The sequence below is a fragment of the Coloeus monedula genome (assembly GCF_965178545.1).
Source record: "Coloeus monedula genome assembly, chromosome: 3".
NCBI classification, from domain to species: Eukaryota; Metazoa; Chordata; class Aves; order Passeriformes; family Corvidae; genus Coloeus; species Coloeus monedula.
Genome location: NC_138783.1, coordinates 113377921 through 113394001, shown reverse-complemented (window position 1 = coordinate 113394001; position 16081 = coordinate 113377921). Strand labels below are relative to the sequence as shown.

The window sequence follows — 16081 nt, the reverse complement described above, 5'->3', positions numbered from 1 at the left end:
CCTGGGACAGTCTCAACACCCACCAATGGTCGCCGTCCCTCCTGTGGGGGGAAGGCCTGGGGTCTAACGGGGAATGTTCACACTGCCAGAGCAAGAATTTGCCTATAAGGAACATTGAACATTTGTGCTCTATAGTGATAGTAGGTTTTGTTTCTGTAGATTTGTATTACATCCAGTAATTTAAAGGCTCTCATTATTGTTATCCATGCATCTCATTTTAGAATGAAAGAAGCATTTCTAATGACAAAAATGAGAGCACTTCTTTACATATATGAAAATTCCAAGAAATTTTTATGTGAATAGAATATTTTTTTTCTTTCAGTTTCTTATTATGTAGATCTCTGTTTATTTTTAATCTGCCATGACATTTGATGATTATAACTAACAACAAATGATTATTTTTAGTACAGGCAATTATCTGTATGACAGCTTCAATGATAATCCTCTTTCCTTATCTTAAATACAGCTGAGGCTTTACTGTGCTCTGAATTCGGCTGTTCAGATGTCTTCCTTTCTACCTATGTAATTTTATATGATCTGCATGTAAAAATACATCTATAAGTATGGTGTAGTGAACAGAATTGTAATTATACAATTTATTTTAACTGCTTTCAGAACCCAAATCTTCAGCATTTCATCTGGGAAATAAATATGTAATGTACACTGAAGCTATCCCCTAAACTATCATTAAAACTACTGATATCTTTGTTAAAAAGAGAATTTAAAAAATAACTAAAACTTAGATGCCTGTACATCACGCAGCCCTATCCAGTCTGTTTTTTCTCATAAGCTGCTGGCAAGATTGTTTGCTGTTAGAGACAAAGAACCATGTGGGTCTAACAAAGATGTCTATCTTCAATTCAGCTTGAGAAGCAGCTCTCTTGAGCAGTTAATTATGACTTCTTCTTTCTATAATAAATTCAGATTGCAATCTGTCTTATTCTTCTAGAACAAAAAAAAAAAAAGTAAAACAAGAGATAGCTAAGCTGTGGGAACAATTATTGCAGCTTGGGGTTTTTTGTCAGGGAGAGTTCAGATGTCATTCTGTTTGTGAGTCTTGGGTCTCACTCATTAGTCCCTCACAATCACTAAAATATTCCTTAATTCCCAAGTGAAATAATTTTATCTGTGGGTTTTTGTGATTTGATTGTCACTGACTGCATTGAGAAAACAAAAGACTTTTTAAATCCTGACACTGGAAAAATCTGTGCCATGTATGGAAATTCAATCTGTGGAAATGTTCCAATGGCTGATGTTATCTACAGCCCCCAGCTCTGCCGGCCCAAGCATTGGCGTGCCAGGCTTATCAGGCTGCATTGTCCTCTTTGTGTGTGCAGTGGTGTTACTGCAGGCTGCAGGAAAGAGGCTCCAGCTTTGACTGGATCTCTGAATGCTGCTGCAGTATAAATAATAATATCCACTAAGTGGAAAAATAATACTGACAAGATAATGATAATATTAGTAGATGGACCAGGTCTTGGTCATGAAGTTTGTGTAATCTCAAATAAGGTTTGCTACTGTCCACAGCTTGTCACTTCCTTGTATTTATTTCCTGCCACTGCAAATAAAGGATCATTCTGATTTATTTAATATGAAAAAAGAAGCAGTTGAATCAAAGTAGACACTCTACAGTATTTAACCTTTCTTTAGTAGCTGTGTAAGTGCAATCATATTACATGAAGTGTTACCTTCATTTGAACAGGACCACACAAGCCTCTGCGAGGATGCAAGTGAAGAACTATGTTTCTTGTTAGAAGTTTGCAAATTTGGAAGAGTCCTAAGTTTCTGTGCTTTCAGTTCACATGTAGATGTTAAAGAGACCCTTCATCAGATTAATTCAACAATTTAAGTATTCTTCAGGCAGCTGTTTGAGTCCTGTGTCAGAACTTTGTGCATCACTACTAATTTCTTCTATTTGTTTTTGAGGATTGGTGTTTAATCAGTATCCTCATGGGTATCACAAGGTGCAGCACTAATTGCACCAGCAATTACAGTGAAGTTTATTCTTAGTGCAGTTTATCCAGAAGTATTACATATAATTAATCTAATTTTGACTGAGACACATAGGCCTATGTTGATGCTTGCTGTTAAAGAGCCTGGTTGAATGTGAGTGCACCAGAGGGAGATGTTTGGGATCAGAGACCCAATGTAGTTACACTAATCCAGATTTAACAAGAGGCCTTGTAACAGCTGAGGGAGCTGACACTGTCCCATCAGATGGATCTCAGGAACATTTCTTCTTCCTTGAGCTGGGCTGATTTGTTTGAGCAGCACACACAGGCTTGGGAGAGCACAACCCAGGCTCATACCTGCATGGGATCTGATTTTCCACTTACAGCAGCCAAGTGTAAGCTGCTCTTGCTGCTGCCTTCTTTCTTACATTCTTGCCAGGGAAACTTGTGGTTGGGTGTAATTTTCTGTATGGTATCTCTGGTGAAACACTTCAGTCATGGTTACGATGTATTTTTGTATGTATAGACAGCTACTGAGGAAATTTGGACATCCTTCCTCCCCGAAAGTTAGTGATTATTAACTGGTTTTAAGTTATTTACTTATTTACTTAGTTTTATTCACTTAAAACTAATGTAGGCTGTTGTTTTTGTGAACAGAAACTGGATAGTCAGTGTCGCTGGTGGAGCATTTTCAGAACATGAAATTATGACCCTTGGGCGTCATTATGGCATGAGAGATGACAGTCAAACAGACCTGCACCTCCTCCTTTCAGTGGCTCAAGAAAAACTAAAGAAAAACACCTTTGAAAATTTTGAACAACTGACTACAGTGTTTATGTACAACGACCGAGAAAAGTAAGTTTCCTCTCTTTATCCTAAGCTGTTATTTCAGAAGCTCTTCTTGTAAACCCACCTACTTTCTGTTTGTTGCTAAGCAAATGGTGTATTGTGGCCAAAGAATATTATTCACTATGTTAAGCCTCTCTCAGCACTTTACAGGAGACAAGAAAAGGACACCCTTTTTGTCTACTTTAAATTTTGTGTGGACTTTTTATTATAGATGCTGTACTGAACATTCTGTGACATCAGATACCAGTTCATGGGCAAAACAGAAGATTTTAAATTGAAGAGGAGAAATAGTGATTTAAGGGGAAAAAAAGAGAAAGGATTTGGATTCTTTATATGACTCATTTGCCCTTTTTGTTCTCTGACATCACAGATAAAGAATCACAGAGAATCACTGAGGATCTCAGTATGAGAAAGGCTACAATATGACCTTCAAGTTTCTCAGCTTCGTAATAGAAAAATTTCATAAAACTTTGTTTTCTTTACTTCTATCCTGATATTCCTCATGTGTTTTCCTATTCACAGAAACATTCACTTGAAGTAAACCTGGAAAATACCTAATGTATATTTCTACCTCTCTCTTTCTGATGTACAGGTGTGGATTGTTGCCTTATGAGACCTGCAGGACCATTTGCAAGTCCTTTAAGTTGCCACTTACTGATGATCTTCTAGAAACTTTATTGACCAGGTAACAAGGGCAGATAGCCTGATCTGCATGCACAGGTGCAAATCAATGCTAAATATTTACTGCAGACACAAATCTTCAGCATTTCAGGAGGAGGTGCATTATCGAATATGAATCCTTTCATGATGCAGATTTTGTCCCTACACACATGCAGACTTTCCTATTTATAGAATATTTATAATCAACTGAGATGCATCCATCTTAGCAACTTCTCTTCATTTTGCCTGGCACAGTAAATCATCTGGGGTTTGGCAGAATTCTATGGAATTAATCTTTCCAGAGTCAGTTACTGATACTTATCATTTTCAAGGAGATTCACCTTTTTTTGCTTTAGTTGTTCCTGTCTATAGATGTAAGGTAAAAACAATAATCTTATGAAAGCACATTGTGTGAGTTCCAAGGAACACACCAACATGAATACAATGAAATTTCTTTATCAAGTAGGCAGCATCAGTAGTAAATAAAATGGCTTTGCTATTCCTATTAATCTCAGCTGAAACATATTCTTAAAAGGAAAGGAGTCTTGGCATGGCTTTGTACATTTCCATAGCACATTTAGGTGTTTTGAGACAAATTGCTTTACTAGCTGTATTAATGGGAATAGAAGTGAAAAGAACTTGTGTTAAAGACTAGAGTTCAGAGTAAGCTGTGGTGCTCTGAACACTCATGTCTTGTTGAGTTTGGTTTTCCCAGGCAGATTTTCTGGTGATAGGTTTAAATGCATACTTACTGGTTTATTCTTTCCCTTGTGGAAAATCCTTAAATGTTTTGTCTGTGCTTTCATACTGTGTTAAAAACAGGAAAGGTCTTGTCTTCTGTCATGTTAAGAACCTTTCAGGTAGATACAATTTTTGATTTTAGGAGGAGTTGCAAATTAAGTATCTGGGTTTAGTAAATAGTGAAAAGACCCTTGTCAGGCAGAAATGTGGAATTTGTTTTAATAAAGCTTCTTCATACTGCTGTTCATCACTTCTGACACTGAGTTATAAGCATTAGTATTCAGAAACATCTGAATTTTAACAGTAATCTACAACTCATGTTTTAGAACTCCCACCAAGCTGCCCGACACAATTGTTGAAAGACAATTGACATCCCATACTAGACAAGGGGTTCTAACAGATTCCACTTCTTAAGGGTTGAACTTGAATAGATGCACTACAAGGCACTGGAAGTTTTCCTTCATGTACTAACTCAGTTCTGATAAGAAGCAGACAAGCCTGACACATCCTGGGCTCCAGGGATGTGTTTATTGTTTGTGAATTTATACCAGGGAAAGCTTCTGTGCCCTGACCCTCTTCTCTCCTAAAGAATCTGAGTGTAGGCAGTTAAAAAGAAAAAGCCCAGTACACTATAATAAAAAATAGAGATAAGCTTAGAACACAGGGAGAAGATCAAGGTCTGGATTTCACCCAATTTTAGCAAGGTACCCATGACAGCTGGGTGAGGTTTCAGCTGCTGTAGGTTCTTTCTGTAGGTGGTGGAGGAGAGAGTTATCTCCTCAGCCTGTATGAGAGCTGCATTTCTAAATTATCATTCATGTTCCTTAGTTTATAAAGGGGCTGAGGCCAGCCTGTGTTACAGATTTCTGGATGAGAAAGGTAAATGAGAATGGTGTGAAGCTGGGCCTCAGAAATCAGTGTGGGAAGTGTTTCATTTGACAAAAAGCCTTGTGTAAGGCACTTCTAAGTTACAGCATCAGCTGCTTCAAATGTGGCAGTCTAGGTGGTGTCACAGCACTGCAGGTAATGAGGATGATTGTCACATTCTTCATAATGTGTGCACTTGGCACTGCTTGGGAAGTTTATTGTTTTATTGAACTCTATTTAATAGGACATAATTTCCAGTAGTCTGTAAATCGAAGAGTTGAGTTGGCTTAATGGGATTCAGACTTTTCCTTTCTTTCTGCTTCCTGTAGTTTTCTTCAACACTGAAGAATCATGAAACAGGCAGGTTTATTGTTAATGAAGGAATAGTCTCATTCCTGGGGAGCTTGCAATTCAGTGTGGGCCAAATTTGTCAACAGTATTCTCCCTTCCCCTTCCCCTTCCCCTTCCCCTTCCCCTTCCCCTTCCCCTTCCCCTTCCCCTTCCCCTTCCCCTTCCCCTTCCCCTTCCCCTTCCCCTTCCCCTTCCCCTTCCCCTTCCCCTTCCCCTTCCCCTTCCCCTCCCCTCCCCTCCCCTCCCCTTCCCTTCCCTTCCCTCCCCTCCCCTTCCCTCCCCTCCCCTGGAAGTATGTAGTTTTGTGTCCACTGATACTTCTAAAACAAGTGGTGGTGGTACTACTTTGTGGATCTGTGTTTATGAAGGAAGAAAGTGGTACAATAAAAGTTGCTGGACTGATTCCCACAAAATCAGTATATATAGCTAATGCACTAGCTGGACCCTATTCAGCTATAAAATGATGCTGGACAGTGTGATCAGATAATAGTTGAAGGCTGAAGCTCTGTGTTTATTCAGCTTTGCTATCTGAGATTAGGTGGCAAAGACTTTCTCCAGGACTTAATGACTCTATTTTTCCATTTTGAAAGGTAGTACTCTTAAAGTATTTATTATTTACATTTGTAAATTATACTGCAGTGATCTGTCACTTATTAAAAGCATGGGGTGGGACTAGAAATAACTGTCTAATTTTGTGGTCACCTCCAAATGACCCAAGACTTTGTTTACTGTACCCAAAGACAACTCAGTTGCTATGGAGTGCAGGGACAGCACAAAAATTGGGGTTTGTTAAGACCTTTTCATATTGTCCATCTAGTATAAATTTATATTTTTAATTGTGAGATGTTGAAATAGTAAGATTTAGGTACCCAACAATGTGGATGTTTTTCCAATTTACTTGTGCTGGCATGTTAAAAAGTATTTCCTTTCTCCATAAGCATTTTCTCACTTACTTTTTTAATCACAGAACAACACAGAATTTAATCATGTTGTATTAAGCAATGCAGATGGTACACAGTTGTTTCTGCCAGAAAACTACAGTAGTCATTATAAATATGTCTTTAAATTTATGCAGGCATAATGAACAATTACAGTTTGTTTAATAAATAAATTTTGCCGAAGTGCTTAAGTAATGAGTTTAGGGGTTTTTATCTGTTATTTTTATTTACTGCAATGCTAAATTGATGCTAACAAGGACTTAAAAAGAAACAGTCCTTCCCTGGAGGATTTATAAACAGCTGGTAGATAAGGAAGGAAAAAATTGAGCGAAGAAAGAAAGGATGACAAGTTTACAAGCATTACATGTTGATTATTCTGCATTAATTTAGTTGTTAATTGCAAGTCCCTATTTTTTAAGATGATGTTTTTAAATTTCTGTTAAAAGCATCTGTGTAGTTTTTCACCTCTCTACACTGCCAGGTGAGTCTGTTTGACTCTGCTTGTGTTTTCGAGAATCTCCAGTCCCTCAGGTAGCAGTGCCTGATGACAGAGGGCCTCCTACATGGTCATCCAAGTTCTCAAATCACTTACAGGCCAGGCCAGGCCACTCCTACTTGCTCAGTTTTTCCCAGGATTGTGGCTGGGTAAATAATTTTTTACCTATCTTCCTACCTGTAATGGGTTTTTTAGGGCTGCCCTTTCCCTTTTCAGGAAGCAAACCCTCTTTTCCTGCTTCAGCAAGTGTCCAGTAGCAGAAGCAGCAGTGGAAATGATCACAAGATCTTTCTCCTGCACTCTGTCTTCTTGTTACCTTTGGTGCCTGAGGCTCCCAGTGCCATTCGTGATTAAAAGGTTCCCTAACATTCATATTTGGGTCTCTTAAGACAAATTATTCCTGTTATTCAGTTTGCTAAGGAGCTGGTGGTTCAATTCATAGTTGTTCAAGGCATGAAGAAGTGTATTATAAATATAAATTAATAAAAATGAGATGGTAGCCATTATTATTTAATACTGACTTGTGCTCGCTGGTTTGAATCCTTTCATATGAGCAGTTTATGACAATTTAGGTGTACACCTGTGACAATTTAGTCCCTGTAGAACTGTGTTGCACAGGGACCATCAAACAGATTGAAGACTCCCAACATTTTCTCTAAGATTAAAGAAGCAGATGCTTCTGCTCTATTACGATCAGATTAGTTTCTTAATAAATGTTGTTTGAAACCAAGGAATTTAAAAAAACTCTGCATGTACATTAAACTTTCATATAAATCTTTGGGGTACAGATTTCTTGATGGGAAAGGAAAAAGTATTAGTAAGTAACCTTTACCCACCAAAGCATCCTCAGGAATGATCGTAATGTGATTTAACCAGATTTTTCATCTATCTGGAGTATTTAATTATGAATGTATTTTTAGAAGCAGAAATGTGTGATTATTTCTGTAATGATAAAGAAAATAAAAAGCTCTGCAAACTATGAGAGAGATGAAGGAGTGATTTTCATAGTCTAAAATCACATGCATTGGTGAAGTAACAGGGTAAAACTGAAGAGAAGGATGGTTTAAAGCTATCTTTGTTGCATCTTCTTGATAAAACAAATCTAATTTCCTTTTCTGAAGAGCACTGTCTGTCTCAGCATTATTAACTCCAGCCACTGAAATGTATGACATCTCTGTCCTAATAATGCACAAATTGATAGCATCTCCTCAGTCCACCTGGATGCTCTGTGCCAAATCTCTAGTGTGTGCTTTTAGTAGATTGATTCAATAAGTCACAGCAGTAAAACATCTAAGGAGTAGATTTTTTTTTTCTTTCTGGGTTACTCTAGATTAACATTTTAAGATGCTTTCTATATCTATTTAATTATGGGATTTAGGAATCCCATTTCCTCTGACCATGTTAAAATTTTTGGTTATAGTTCATTTCAAGCCCATGTTGTCTTCTCAGCTCACTAGTGCTGTCCCATCAAAGGACTTTTCTCTTTGTAAATGTTTGTCAAAAGCAGAAGCAATGCTTTCCTCAACTTTGGTACCTCAACAGAAAGTTTAAGTAGTTACACACCTTCACTTGTCCTTTGTTTAAAAATCTTGCTTTTACAGCTCAGCATCTTGCTGGTGGAATTAATCTTTTGACTTTTCACAATGAGCAAAAGGTTATGACATAATAGTAGAAGGCAAAAGAATTTGTCCTGATAGATCTGAAATTCCAGTCTGTGTGCCATTGTTTTTCCAAGTGGTATAAGCTTTTTGACTGTCTTATTACATCTAATGCAAAACTCATTTCTTTTTCCTATTTCCATCTGCAAAAAAAACCCCCTGAAACTAAGAACCCACTGGAAGTGGAAATGGTAATTTTCTTGTATATTGGACATATTCCCCAAAAGTAAGGCTTTATGGAAATGTTAACTTGCATGTGAACTATGATAAAGAAGCAAGCTGTCATAGGAGGGTTTCTCATGGCAGTGTTTCAGGCTCCATTTAATTCTAGTAGCAGTAGCATTCTTTTCTGACTTTGCTTTCATCTTCAGCATAACTCACTGTACTTAACATTCCAGTTTATCATTGCCATCTCTGTTTATGGCTCTCAGTATATTTTATTGTTATCTTTCCTGCTGACTATTAAATGAAAGGTGTGGGGGGAGGAGAAGGAAAGGATGAGTTGCAGTTTATTGCAGTTTATTTTTGTTACTGGATCTATTTCTCCTCCGGTATTGTTTTCCAAGTTTGTGCTGTAAATTCTCCCTTAAAGTGCATTCATGCTTAATTTTTGTTAGAACCTTCTGCAGTGATTGAAGGGTTTTGAGGCCCATGTTTTGTGCACTGCTATTTCATTAAGGACGAGGCAAAATAATTTTCTGAAATACTTGTTTCCTGTTCAGTAGTTTTTGTCTCACCAGATAGCAGGGCAGAATTGTTTAACCTGGTGTCTCCCACCAGATAAGAGATATTGAGTCTTGCTGCGTGTCTGTATCTCTCCATGGACCCCAGTGAAGCACAGAACTTCCAGACTCTGCTTTTGTGCCCAAACTGGGTCCCTTTTGCAGGTGGGTGGTGTTGGTTGAGACAGGTGTCCTTCAGCAGCTGCCAGTGCTTTATTTATTGCAGAGCATTCCAGCTGTTCATTTCAAGCTTCAGCTTAAAGGTATTTTTCAACACTGGCTGGTGACACTGAACAAACAGTGGTTCCCAAGTGCCTGAGTCACCTCAGTGTTCTGCTGAATTGAGGACTTTTATTTCTGAAGCTCTTTCATCCAAATCAATGGCAGAAGGATGAAGTGCCTTATAAATCTGTTCCCATGGGGCTTATTAGTGCAGGGTAAGGATTTTAGAAATCTGAGGGAAGGAAATAGCATTTTCCACAGGTACCTGTAGACCTTAGCTGGCAGCATATATATCTTCATGCATTTAGGGGATAGCCACAACTGATATAAATGTATGTATTTATCAATAGAAATAAAGAACAGTGCCATAAACCTGTTACAAAATGATTTTAAAATCTGGCTATTATTTGATATGCCAGCAAGCTGCGTGTTTGTCAGTTGCAAATTGATCCCAAGGTGTGTGCAAACAGCATTATTGAAGGATTACTTATTTTCAGGAAATGATTGTAGAAGTCACAATAAAGCCAGTCAGTTGCATTACAGCACAGGTCTCTTGTTTCTGTTTCATTTCTACACAATGGAATCGTACACTGATCATCCCAACTCTCTGTTTGTCAAAAGCTGTGAGATTGGTGTTGGAAAAGGTTGGACAATGCTTCAAAACTAAAGTGAAAATAGTTGAAATGAAATAAACCTTAAAAAAGTTGAATTCTATTATAAGAGATAATAATAAGGTGTAAGAACATGGAAAAGAATGTATAATATAAGAGTTCGTGACATTTTGTACTGTTTTTTTCACTCCTCCCAGTGTCTGGGAATAAAGTAGTATAAAAATTATTATGATTAGTGTACTGTAGATAACTTGACATAACTTTGTTAAAAATTCCCTTTAACCTTGAGTCATCTTATGGGTATTCTGCTTAGGTTTGAAGATAACCAAAAGCAAGTAGACTATAGAAAGTTTGTGCATGTGCTGAACTGGAGAGAGAATCAAGTCCGTGCTTTCAAGGAGGTAAAGGAGCCACCCAAGGTAAAACCAGTGTATCAATATAAATTCTCCAACTTTAACATGACTGTTTTAACCAACACACAGTACAACATTTTTTTCATATTTGTGTATTCGTGCCTGTTTTCTTCACGTAATTACTTTTTAAATAGGTTTAATAGGGGGGTTTAGGATGAAGCAGAGAAGTCAAACAGGGACAAGGAGGTGCCTAGTAGGTATCACATCTCTGGGCCTTTTTATAGAAGAAAAAAGAAAAAGAGAAGGGAAAGCAGGTGTATTTATCCATGGACAATGGAAATAAATACTGCTTCCCCCACAAATGTCATTGTCACATGTCAAATGATCTGCCCACTTGCTGAGGTAGTCAGAAAATACTTTCAGCTCCACTGACACGTATGCAGAAAATAGCTCTGCATTTTGTAAAACTGCACAGAAACCTGTACATAACACACCACATCTCTGGTAGGCGTGCACAGTGAGAAGAACTGATGGATCAACTTTGTATATCTCCAGCCTGTTACTTAGGGTAAATAAAAATGCAGTATCAACAAACTGCAGAGACTAATCTGATCTTGCCATCTTGTGCTGAGTGGAACATTTTAAAATAGAAGGTCCATAAGGCAATTATGCTGAATTTTATATACTTTGTAACAGATAAATCCAAAGGCCTTCTGCCAACACATCATTTTGCTGTTCTGGCCTGGCCAATGTATTGTACAGAATGTGTTTTATTGTACTCAGACCGTTTGGAAACACAGCATTCCTTTAAATTCAAGTTCAATCGTGGCATGGTTTAAACCAGTATTCCTCAGGCACTGTGCTCCTGACTCCTCTTACCAGGACTTTCCTCTGTAGCATCTCAGACTGTTGGTGGTGTCTAATAACGGCCCAGGGCTGCTGGTTTGCTCTGCGTTCCATGGTTGATTATTTTCATTTTGTCATTGTGAAGAATTTTTCTGTCTTGTACAGATAAAATCAAAGCCCTTCCACATGTTTTATACAGCAGTCCTGAGGATCATTGTGTTTATTAGGCTTTGTTCAGGGGGCATTTTTGTTTTTACAGATGAATTCTGTGCTTAAGTTATAACTCAATATTTAATATTTAATATTTTAAAAGAGGTAACTACAAAATGGAAAAAATCAGAAACAGGAAAAGTTTTAAGTCTTGTTCAGCTTTAAAAATCAATTGTCATTCTGTGCATGACTTACATGAATTAATAGCATTATTTTGAGGCTACAGTACCTCTATTTGACAGATATATTTCAGCACCAGAATTGTGCTTGTTTAGCTGGCTTTCTTTTTTACTCCTTCTCTTTATCTCATTATTTTGTATGATTTTTGTTGTTGAGACATGGATGACTTTCAAGAATTTGAAGTATAAGCATTTTAATGAAGAAAATATAGCATTATTTAATTTAAAAATATCTGCAAAAGGGCTAATGTTAGAAAATATTTTCATTAAAATATTTTGCAACATTGATAAGAATGTGCATGTAGTAATCTTTTAAGAAGATGTGCTATATAAAGACCCAGTTGTTCACAGATTCGTCTGTGGAATTGAAGCAGCTCATTCAATCTTACGTTGACCAGCTTTTAATGGTTCTTGTTTTTATTATTATACAGTAAGATATTCTCTGGGTTACTAATTTCAGAGGGAAGATATCTGGAACCAACTACCACGATCCCCTCCTGTGACTGGGATCAAATACCCTTGTCTTCTGGATGATCTGTTTGGCAAGGAAGAATAATCTCATCTGTGCAAGCCACTGATTTAAGATTAATGCTTCAGCTCTGAAGATTACTTAGAGAGATACAGAAAACATTTCTTGTTAAATAAGAAAAAATCAGATATAGGTTTTACTGCATTTAATTTCTTGTTCCAACAGAGAGGTATACTTGTGTGTTTTTGGAACTCTTTCTAAATCAACAGCACTCTGTCATACTTACACAAGCATAATTAAAACTATATCCTCTAATCTCTGTGTCTGGTTGCATGAAGAATTTGCAAGTATTGAGAAATCTTTGAGTCAGACAGTGCAAAATCTGACTGACCCTGCTTTGTTCTGCAAACAAACGTTGTTGGATGACCTCTTAAAATTGGGTCGGACTGCTTAGCACAATAATGCCATTCCATTCACGTTTCCTCCCTTGCTCTTCAGCTTCTCTCTGTGGTTTTGCTCTATCCCCGTGGTGATGCTCAAGTGCTGTTTGTGTCAAAGTTGGTTATTTTGTGGAGGAAACGCCAGCAAGGGTTTTGCACACTATAAAGCTGCTCTGGTATCAGAGATAATTATAGCCTTCTAAAGTGGAAGCAAATGTTTTGCAGGCATGGCACGGAAGCTGTCAGTTCTTGCTTTTTGTTTTAAATGTGAACTCAGGTTAGTCCCACCCAGCTTTAGTTGGGTGGGACATGTCTGAAGAGAAGGGGTTTCTGTGCAATTTCAGTCTGCAGCATTCTTGCAGCAGAACTATACTTGCCCTTTGAGAATTAATTGATGCCTTTCTCTTTCTCCATGGCTTAATGGAATTCCTGTTAGCATTTTTGTATCTTTTTAAGATTATGCCAGCTCAAAGCCATGATTAGATCTGGATTTACTTTGTTCTTTTGTGAGAGGAGTAATTACTCCAGTCTGAAGAATGGAAGAGCTGAGGTGAAGGTGGAGCTGACTCATCCATGAGAGGAAGGAGAAGAGGTGTGAGCCAGTGCACCACTGCTCATGCCTGGGAAGACTTGGAACCCTGTATTTTCTTTAATCTGAAATTACAGTTTTGGGGAGGAATTGTTTGATTTAGAAAGATGAGAATTCAGTGTATCTGAATCCCCAAACTGAGGGAAAGACAATAGTAATTTTTTGGAAACTTGGAGATCCCTCTTACAATTATGATTCTATATAGAAATACCTTCCTACACTTTTGCATGATAATGTAAATGAAATTCTTGTTCTTTTTGTACCATATGGCAAAATACAAAGCTTTTGAGAGCTCTTTGCCTTTTTTGCGGCGAAAAAGGTCTTGAGACAAGGCATAATTATGTAGTTGCTGCTGCTGAGGAGGGGGTAGCAATAAAATGGGCAAGGAAATGTCTGTGTCCAGAGGCTTAAAAAGAAAAAGGCGAAACACTAAAGTGCTCCAAGTTGTATACAAGACCATGAATTGCTTTTTGAAACAAAAGAGGAAAATTGTTCCTTACATGACAAGAAATATCTGACCACAAGGACAGCGTCAGCATCCGAAGCAACAATTTGTGTTTGAAGTCAATTTGGTGAAAGCTGAATATAACATGTCACCAAGACTGAGATTGATCCTAAATGAATGGAGTTTTTCTTGTAAATTTTTAGTGTTCCCAGGGCTTCAGAAGGATTTGTTTCAGTTGTGGGCATCTTGTACAGCTTAGGGTTTCCAAGAAAATGGGACTCTGAACATCGAGAACCTCCCAAGTAGCTTTTAGAAAAGACAAATTCACTTTAGTTTGTTTCCCTTTGTATGATACAAGAGAAACCTTTTTAAAGAAAAATTTAGATCAAAAAATATAATCTTTTGTAATTTCATGTGGAACCATGTGCATGGGTCTATTCAATCCTGGTCTGGTCTGGTCTGGTCAAGAAAGGGCACTGTAAACTTGAATCAGTGCAGAGAAGAGCTGGAAAGGTGACCAAGAGAATGGAGATAAGAAAGGTGACTGAATGAGCATGACTTATTTAGTGAAATAAAATGAAGGCTTAGATTGAATGAATATCCTTTCTCTCTGTAAATACATTGTTGCCAGGTGAGGGAAATTTTCTGATTCAGGTACACTGCTACTCTTAAGGAAAAAATGGGTATAATTTGCCATGAATAAGCTAAACCTGGACAACAAAGGTGGTTTCTCACTTCTAAAACAATGAGGGTCTCAAACAGCCTTCCAAGATTGATGTATTCAGTTTTAAGATTGAGATGGGTTCACCTGATGATGGTAATTTTAGGAGGTTTATTAATACTATTCTGAATTTTTAGTCTCACTTCTGGTTTTCCGTTTTTCCCATGCATCTTGCATAACCCTAACAAACACAAAACAATCTCCTAGGAGAGGGCAGATAGGGCCTGAAAAATATTTTCATTGCTTGTCACTGTGCTCACAGTGGGTGACACACTGTGGCCCGACATGTCATGAACACTTTTCACCAGGTTTTCTCTCTTACAAGCAGCAGTGCCTCCAGAATGGAAAGCCCTGGCCAATGAGCAGCCCAATAATCCTCTTTGTATAATATGACTTGCAGCATATGCTGCCCAGGATATTTCAACCTCTCCTCTAATCCTGCCACCAGCTTCTTCTCTCTTTTCACATTGCTGATGAGGGGCCTGAATGAAGACAATACCACAGGGTTATGTTTCAAGATGGCAGGAAGCCACAGCTTTAAAGCATGCATGGCACAGAGGGGAAGGCAGCCCCCACAGTTGCCATTAATCTCAGCTCTGGATCTCTGCAGGGCAGCCAAGGGTATCTCCTTTCCACAAGTATCTGCGCTGTCCCGGCAGGAGCGGAGGGATTCACGTTACAGCGCCAGCTCCCTGTCCCACTGCTGGGCTCTGCTGCGTGCTCAGTGTTAATGTTTGCTTCCTCAGTTTGGCATTTGGGAAGAAGAGGCTCCAAGTTCTCTAGAATAGCTGCTGCTGCAAGGAAATGGCTGCAAACAGGTTGGGTCTGAGTGCCTGGGCTGTCACCTGCAGCTGGGCCCCCTAGGACATGGGCAGCCACGGACACATGGCTGTGGGCAAAACGTGGATGTTCCTCATCAGGCAATATTTTCTCCATCATACAGGCAGCTACTGTATTTTTCCAGGCAGAGCCATTTGCACCTACATCAGGCAGATGTTCATCAGCATAAATGGAAGGATGAAAGTCCTCCTGCATTTGTTCCTCATGTGCTGATGTGAGTTCATCCTACTTCATGGAAAATGTTTGGGCTCAGTTGGCTCCTGTGTCCTTTTAGCCCAGGAGACATTGCTGCCTCCCAAAGGAAAACTTGCTGTGGGAAAACTGCAGGGATCCTAATTTTGCAATAACCAAAATACTGGATGTTTTCAGTCACTTGACTGCATTCAGAGAGCTGCGGTCTGTGTAACATTAGCAGTAATTCACCAGGCGTGTGCTTGCTGGGCTCTTCTAAGTGTTCCTGTGGTTTGAGACATGGAACTGATAGAAGAATTTTCCAGTTTTTAACATTTTGTAGTTCAGTGACATGGAGGGAAACATTCGTTCTTGAAGCTATAATGTCCTGTACTCTCAGTAATTTAACTATGTGTATTTACTTGCAGAATTTCTTCCTCTTCAAGGTGGTTTAACCATCAAGCTGCAGTACAATGAGAAAGACAGAACAGCGGCTTGTTTGTGAAGAATTTCCAATATCAGGAGGAAAAAAGTACCACAACCTCAGCTCAGCCAGATTTTAAAAATTATTTCTAGGTTTTAGAGGACAGTATAGATAACATCTGAGAGAAAACTATCTGGAAAAAAGACTTTTTAAAGTTAGTGTTTGCTCTAAATCAATTTCTTCTTGTACTTAGGGGAGTGACTCAGACCCAGTCAGAAGCAGCACTCCTGGTTTAGGCAATGGTCAAACAAGCCAGAGGGAGGTGTG

General features: G+C 38.4%; 1 protein-coding gene across 1 annotated transcript in view; it reads left to right on the top strand.

Annotated features, from left to right (window-relative positions):
* EFHC2 (EF-hand domain containing 2) overlaps positions 1-12211 on the top strand; it is a gene marked incomplete at both ends in the record, with an annotated part of 57343 nt that extends 45132 nt beyond the window's left edge. The window contains 4 exons of the mRNA XM_082278482.1: positions 2610-2807; positions 3394-3486; positions 10381-10486; positions 12116-12211. Coding sequence (XP_082134608.1) covers positions 2610-2807; positions 3394-3486; positions 10381-10486; positions 12116-12211 — 493 coding nt within the window. The remainder of the gene's footprint in view (positions 1-2609; positions 2808-3393; positions 3487-10380; positions 10487-12115) is intronic.
* Between the last annotated feature and the right edge of the window lie 3870 nt (positions 12212-16081).